At 42.4% G+C, this 7,799-nt stretch overlaps 1 protein-coding gene across 2 annotated transcripts in view; it reads left to right on the forward strand.

Moving 5' to 3' along the window:
• The window catches only part of ZNF608 (zinc finger protein 608), a gene marked incomplete at both ends in the record, with an annotated part of 108,958 nt that extends 101,495 nt beyond the window's left edge, over window positions 1-7,463 (forward strand). For both annotated transcript variants that reach the window (XM_080698903.1, XM_080698902.1), the window contains 4 exons: window positions 1,101-1,518; window positions 2,078-2,250; window positions 5,117-5,270; window positions 7,378-7,463. In XM_080698903.1, the coding sequence (XP_080555029.1) occupies window positions 1,101-1,518; window positions 2,078-2,250; window positions 5,117-5,270; window positions 7,378-7,463 (831 nt within the window). The remainder of the gene's footprint in view (window positions 1-1,100; window positions 1,519-2,077; window positions 2,251-5,116; window positions 5,271-7,377) is intronic.
• Between the last annotated feature and the right edge of the window lie 336 nt (window positions 7,464-7,799).

Here is a 7,799-nt window from a genome sequence, read left to right on the forward strand (position 1 = left end):
TACACAGGGTCTGAGATGCCTAGATTTCTGCTTTATACTCTGTGTTAAGTGCTCAAGGCAGAGCTTAACGCTGAGCCTTTGTGGGGCACATGGTGTTTGGGTGATGGGCCTTATCAGTCACCCCAGAGAATGGTCAGCCAGCCCAGAAACACCTGAAGACCTGTCACCGTGAAACCGCACATGTGCCAGCACTTACTGCCATGGATCAGACGTCTTGTCTCACTACAGCCCAGGAGCATTAGTTCTGGTATTTCCCAGCACCACACCCTACACCCTTCCACACTGAGGTAGCTCCTGGTGAATCAGAAAGAGAAGCCTCTCCCTACACTCATTTCTGCCCATAATTGAGATCTGAGCTCTCTTTGAATGCTTACTTAGGACCTGGCTATGCCTTAGGCCGTGAAGGGGATGTGAGTCACAAAGACCACTTAGGATCCTCAGTTCTCCCTCTTCCAGAGGGCTAAATCAGGCGGATGCTTCTCAGGGCCACATTAGAACAAGACAGTGTGGCGGTTTCTAGATGGCTTTATTTTATAATAGAGAAGCCATAATGTGTGCTGTGAAATTTTGTTTTGATTAAGATGTTAGCACTTAAGGAGAAGTGAGCCGATACATTAAGCCTCACCTGTAGTAGATGAAAAAGTGTATTAGAAGAGCAAAGATTTTTCCTTCTAAATGATGTTAGTAGCTAGAGTAATTACTTAAATTTACTATTATTAGCTCAAGTTGGAGTTTTAAAAATCCTTTTTACCTGTGTGAGATATTCAAAGAAGAATGGGGTGTATTAAATATGTCTGAATATATTATTTAATGTTGAGAAATTAAGGGCCCATCTCTGAATTCCAGCAGACCTAAGTTTAAAGCCCAGCCCAGCAACTGGGCAGCACTTGATGTTGCTTGAATTTTAAAAATTTGGGGTTTGTCTTCAGTGCAAGGGGTCAGTAATAACCCCAGACATTGTTTCCTTATGAGAAGAGAAATAACACAGCAGCTAGCACATGCATATATGTTAATTTAGTGTGAGAAGTAATAGTGCTCTCAGGATGGGTTCTCTTAAAAGTAGAAATTTTAAGACAAGTCTCTCTCTTTTCTTAAATCAGGATCCAGATTCAAGGACATGGCATCATTATGTATATCAACCAAAATATCTGGATCAGCAAAAGTCAGAAGAACTTGAGAGAGAGAAGAAATTAAAAGAGGATAGTCCAAGGAAAACTCCTAACAAAGAGAGCGGTGCACCCAGCCTCCCCGTATCACTAACAAGCATTAAAGAGGAGCCCAAAGAGGCTAAGCGTCCTGATTCTCAGTCAATGGAGGAGAACAAGCTGAAAAACGATGACCGAAAGACTCCTGTGAATTGGAAGGACTCCCGGGGGACAAGAGTGGCTGTGTCCTCGCCCATGAGTCAGCATCAGTCATACATACAGTACTTGCATGCTTATCCTTACCCACAGATGTATGACCCCAGCCACCCTGCATACCGGGCTGTTTCTCCCGTCCTAATGCACAGTTACCCTGGTACGTGTTGCGGGTTTTAACTCTCTTGGAGGGAAGAGGCTGTGTTCAAATATTAGCTATTAAAAACTCAAGATAAATTAGAAGCTTCAAGAATGACATTTGTTTTGCTTGTTTTTATGCTGCTTAAAGTTCCAAAGATGAAACTGATTAATATTGTTGTTTTTTTTTAAAATGAAATGTCAAGAGTCCTCAGCTATAGCTTCTCTAGTCTCTGATGGTCTGTTATAGACTTTCGACTGACGGATACTTTATTGCCTATGAAAATATTCTAAGCACTTACTGTCATAATCATTATAGTTACTATTCCTTTCACTTAAGCAGACACATAAATGCATGAAGTGGTTGTAAGCTCACTTTTGTTTATAACCTCTGTTCATCAGGATGAATTAACTGGAGAGGAAAATCAGGGACCCTAGATACAGTTTAACAGTGATGTAGCTCATTCTTAATGTAACCCCTTCTTTCTATAACTCAGGTTCTTCTCCCAAATACATATAATTCAATTTCTTTAAAAAGATGAAGCCTATACCTTGACATGGCGTTTGTTGTTTATCTGCAGGGGCCTATCTCTCTCCAGGATTTCATTATCCTGTTTATGGGAAGATGTCAGGGAGAGAAGAGGCAGAGAAAGTCAATACCAGCCCCAGCATCAACACGAAAACAACCACTGACTCTAAAGCACTGGACTTGCTCCAGCAGCATGCCAGCCAGTACCGCAGCAAGTCCCCCGCCGTAAGCTCCTTCTGTTGCTATTTAAGAGGACTGTGTTTTGGGGAAAAGGGGACAAGCTAGAGAACAGTCTTGAAATAGACGTGGTTTTGGACCCTGGCTGTGATTTCAGGACGCTGTTGTAGTATATAAAGAATAGAGTGTTCAAAAGTAAGAGGCCTCCACATACAAGAGACAAGCATTGTTACAGCATGCAGGGTGGTCGCAAGCTTTTCTGTTGCAAGACATCCGATGTCTTGCTTACACAGGAGGATACCTGTTAGTTGGGAATTTAAATTCTTAAGAACCGACTTTTGGTGCAAAGTATTGTTGATAAAGCATTAAGAAATAAAGTAACAGAGGTCTCTATTTTGTTGTAACTAAATAGTTCAGAGGCCACAAACCAGGGGCATGTTGGGCAAATTGAGCTTTGAAAAATCTTTTCTTTGGGGACATCTTTCAGAAATCAGAGTTTCCTCGCACAAACTCAGATGCCCTCTTGCTGTTAAGACAACAGTAGAAAAATCTGGTGTAAAATCACACGGGGAGAAGTAGCCCCATCTAAGTTCTTTTCCCACTCAACGTATATAAATGAAACCTACCCATCTACATCCCTCATCTCTTATGAGCCTGCTCCTACGGAGACTTGAGTTCTCAACTCCTTCTGTCGATCCTTAGTATCTACATGGCGATGTGCCTGGTGGAAGACTCATTATGTGCAGTGCTGATGGTCCACGATAGGCAGTAACGTGTTAATTTTATGCAGGCACAGATTTGAGTCTTGCACACCTCGAGGCTCATGTGCGAGCATGAGTCCCTGGCTAAGGAGCAGGGCTTCATCGGCTGGGCCTTTGTGACCTGGACTCATCATCATGTCCCTAATACCCCTGGTGAAGTAGCAGTGCAGATGTCTTGGTGAAAGAGGCGTCCCCAAAAGGCAACTATTAGTACTACTCATTGTTTAAAGAGAAACTAAAGAATGGATCTGGTGGGTCTCGGTTAGAAAATCAAAGTTTAAAATACAGTAGCTGCAATGTGAATGAGTCTACTGGACACTATTACAGGGAGATTACATAAGTGATTTGTGAATCTTTTTCTGTGACTCCTCCTCCTAGTACAAAGAGTGTACCCCCCTCTACCCCCACCCAAGTGAGAAAGAAACTTTAAAAAAAAGGGTATTTAGCTGGGCGTGGTGGCGCACGCTTGTAATCCCAGCGTTCGGGAGGCTGAGACCGGAGGATCGCGGGTTGCAGACAGTCTCAGCTACTTAGTGAGGCCCTCTGCAACTCAGTGAGACCCGGTTTCAAAATAAAGAATAAAAAATAGGGCAGGGGGTATAGCTCGAAGATCGAATGCCCCTGGGTTCCATCCCAGACCTGCAAAAAAAAAAAAAAAGGGTATTTAAGTTCTAAAAGGTAGAAATGTATAGTAAATCCATAGTCTCTAACCAAACTATGACTCGGGAGAACTGGAGTTTCTTTATGAGTCTTCAGGAATCAAGAGATGCTAGAAGGTGGGAGTAGAATGTTGGTTTCCTGTAGACAGTCTCTCATAATCTGCAGAATGGTGTCAAAACACCCAGGAATACAAAAATCCATAAATGCTCAAGTCACTTGTATGAAACGGTGTAGTATTTGCATATAACCTATGCACATCCTCCTGTATACTTTAAATCATCTCTGGATTATCTGCAAAATCTAATACAACGCAAATGTTAAAGCAGTTATTATAACTTCTAGGGGAAAATGTCAAAAAAGTCTGTATGTTCAATACAGTGAATTTTTAAAAACTGTGAATATGGAGGACAGACTCTACTGTATAATAACATCATGTGATATTGGGATATGTGTTTTTAGTGGGACCAAATGGGCTGGGTGTGAGGGTGCACACCTGGAGTCCTAGTCCTTGGTAGACTGAAACAGGAGGATTGCAGGTTGGAAGACAGACTCAGCAAATAGTGACACTCTCATCAATCTAGTGAGATCCTGCTTCAAAAAAAAAAAAAAAAAATAAGGCTGGGGACATGGCTCAGAGGTAAAATGAATGTGTAATTAGAAAATTTGACCTTAAAGGAATCTAAACCACTTCTTTTCTTTGATCCATATGTAAAACTTGTTTGTGGGAAAATAGGTAGATTGTATGGCAGAAATTATGGGTGAATATAGAGAGAAGTCTTATAGTTTCAGTCACTTCAGGAAAGTAGTGCTGCCACTTGGCTTACTTTGGGTGGTACAATTCATTCTCTCTCTCTCTCTCTCTCTCTCTCTCTCTCTCTCTCTCTCTCTCTGTTCTTCAGTTTTTATTTGTGTGTGTGTGTGTGTGTGTGTGTGTGTGTGTGTGTGTGTGCGCACGCGTGTGCCCGCATACACGTGTGGAAATACATTACTAGGGATTGAACCTCAGGGGCTTTTTTTTTTTTTGGTGGTCCTGGGGTTCCTGGAAACCCTTCTCCGGGCTACTACACTCCCAGACCTATTTTATATTTTTATTTGGAAACAGGGTCTCTTAAGCCAGCGCGGCTGGCTTCAAACCAGCGCGATCCTCCTGTCTCCGCCTCCCCAGCGCGGGGATTACAAGTGTGCGCCACCACGCCCGGCGAACCCCAGGGGCTTTTTAACTCTGAGCTAAACCCTAACCCTTTTTATTTATTTTGAAACAGGGTCTTGCTAAACTACAGCTGCCTTGGAAGAACACTTTATCGTAGTCTTAATTCTAGTGGAAACTAATGTGTGCCCTTTGAAAATATCTTGTTAATATGGTATATTAAGTATCCATAGCTGTATTTTTTAATCATTAATACTATTGTGGAAAAGGTAATGGTGCCTTAGTACTCTTTCTAGAAGTTGTATTTCAAAACATGAAGTGGGGAAATTCCTCTTTTCTTTTTCAGCCGGTGGAAAAGGCTACAGCTGAGCGGGAACGGGAGGCGGAGAGGGAACGAGATCGCCACTCCCCCTTTGGCCAGCGGCACCTGCACACGCATCACCACACCCACGTTGGCATGGGTTATCCACTAATCCCTGGTCAATACGACCCCTTTCAAGGTCAGCAGCTTCATCATTATTGTGTCTTTTTTCATTGTGCTTTGGAAAACAGTTCCTAAAGCTGCCTGTCACCGCTTTAAAATAAAAATATTGGCCTTTGCATCTGCATTAGCCGTGAGGATTTCTAGCGCTCATTTCCTACGGACACAGCCGAGGCGATTCCCACATCTTTGTATTCAGTTGAGACGCGAAGTAGCTACCAGTTAATAATTGTCAGTGGTCGATGTTATCAGGGGCTTACTGTTATCGTGCAGACGGAGGGTGGCTGGCTAGTGTCCGGGGCACTGAATATAACAATCAGAAGATCAGATAACTACTTCAGGAAAATTGTAGAGAAAATGAGGAATAGTTGGGGGCTTTGGTGAATTTTTTGTCCTGATATCTCTAGGCCTCTTAAGTTGCTCTTTTCCCATGCAAGTAATAGGAGTGAGGTAGCAGAGTTTAACACTCAATCGTGGAATCTTTTCACGGCTTCTCCCCACGGTGAGGGTAGAGGAAAAGAAACCTTTTAAAAAGCCGTAGGATTGCCTTGAGGGAGCCATCCATATGTGATGTGTTTGTTGAGCAGGTATCATTTGTGCCATCTCGGTCAGCTCATGCTGCGGGTGGGTGGTAGGTGGCACGGTCTTTACCAGCAGATCCTCTTGCGGAGGGCCTTGCCCACTGTCTGGGTGGCTGAGAGCAGGCCGGTTTCTGGTGGGCGGGGCGCTCTGCTGGCTTGGAGGCGCCTGCCATTTCACTGAGGGCCACGTGATCTCTCCTATGGCAGGAGCCGGCGTCATGTGTCTGCTCTCATAAGGACACCCGTCCTGTCATATCAGGGTGAATCCCTTGCAACATTTTGCTTCAGTTACTTTTATCCTGTTTTTGTTTTTTGTTTTTCACTTTTTTTTTTTTTGCGGTACTAGAGATAGCACCCAGGGGCATTCTACCTCTGAGCTATACCCCCAGCCCTATTTTTTATTCTTTACTTTGAAACAGGGTCTCACTGATTTGCAGAGGGCCTCACTAAGTAGCTGAGGCTGTCCGCGAACCGCGATCCTCCGCTCTCAGCCTCCCGAATGCTGGGATTACAAGCATGCGCCACCACACCCAGCTCCTAACCGTGCTGTCTTAAATTACCCCTGGGAAGAGAAAATATGTCCAAATAAAGGACACAGAAAGAGAGAGTCATCTATAGGTTACTCTCTTTACTATAGAGTCTAAAGAGTTTTTGTTTGTTTTTTGTTTGGGTCCTCGGGATGGAACCCAGGTATTCTACCTCCAAGCTATGCCCCCAGTCTGATTTTATTTCTTTATTTGAAAACCGCATCTTACTAGGTTTCTGAGAGCCTTGATACATTGCTGAGGCTGGCTTTGAACCTCTGCCATCCTTCTGTCTCAGTTTCCCAAGTACTGGGATTACAAGTGTGTGCCACCACGCCCAGCAAGAATTCTTTATTATAAGGCAACTTAATAGCATTTGCAGCTATAATCTCTGCTACTTTTTTTTTATAGATTATGACTATTTCTAAATTTGATTTACTGACTCCATGTACTTTATAGAATTATGTGAAATAACTGGGAACAATATTAAAGTGATAGAAGTTATCATAAAATATTTTATATGTACTATATATAAATGTATGAAATATATACAAATGTACAATATATCTAAACGTACAAAATGTATATGGGTACATACACATAAAAGGATCATATATTATCTATTTTGTGTGCATGTATATATTTATACGGATAGATAGTAGCATATCGCTTTTATAATTTACTGTGCTTTTGATTTCTGTTGTTGTCTGGTACCTATTATTTGTCTTGAGATTCCTATTCAGGAAGGTGCAAACCATTTAGCACCTTCTAGGGCCGGAGAAATGGAATGCTAGATCCTCTCTGAATAGCCATTAAGAAAATCAGAGTATTCAGTAAAGGGATAGATTTTGGTTAGACCAAAAGATCTGTACTCTGTCTTTCTATGCTGTATGAAAAATTCCATGGGTGTGTTTAGCAAAGGACAAATTGCTGCTACTGGGTCTACAGCCTTTGCCCCTGGGCTTGTATCTGCTTTTATCTTTCTAAATGTCATGGAGACCCCACAATTTTTCCCCAGCAGGCTTGACCTCTGCTGCCCTCGTTGCCTCTCAGCAGGTGGCTGCCCAGGCATCTGCATCAGGAATGTTTCCTGCACAAAGACGGTAAATATCCTCCACATTTTCAATTAGTTTTCTGGACAGAGCCATCTAAATGATTTTGAGGAAGCAAGTATAGGCTTTTTAGGTGAAGAACTTAGCCCTCGGGTTTTCTGTCATTGTAATGAATATGCTTATTATGACAGTATGCTTCATGTGCAATTTAAGAGTCCATGAACAACATTGTATAAATGCAATGTAGATTGTTAACAAACTGATTGATTGGTTTTATTTTTGTTGTTTTATGGTACTAAGGATGGAACCCAGGGGACATGCTACCTCTGAGCTATGTGCCTGGCCCTTTTTATTTTTTTAATTTTGAAACAGGGTCTTGCTGAGTTGCTGA

Source organism: Muscardinus avellanarius (assembly GCF_963383645.1).
Source record: "Muscardinus avellanarius genome assembly, chromosome: 7".
In the NCBI taxonomy this organism is placed as follows: domain Eukaryota; kingdom Metazoa; phylum Chordata; class Mammalia; order Rodentia; family Gliridae; genus Muscardinus; species Muscardinus avellanarius.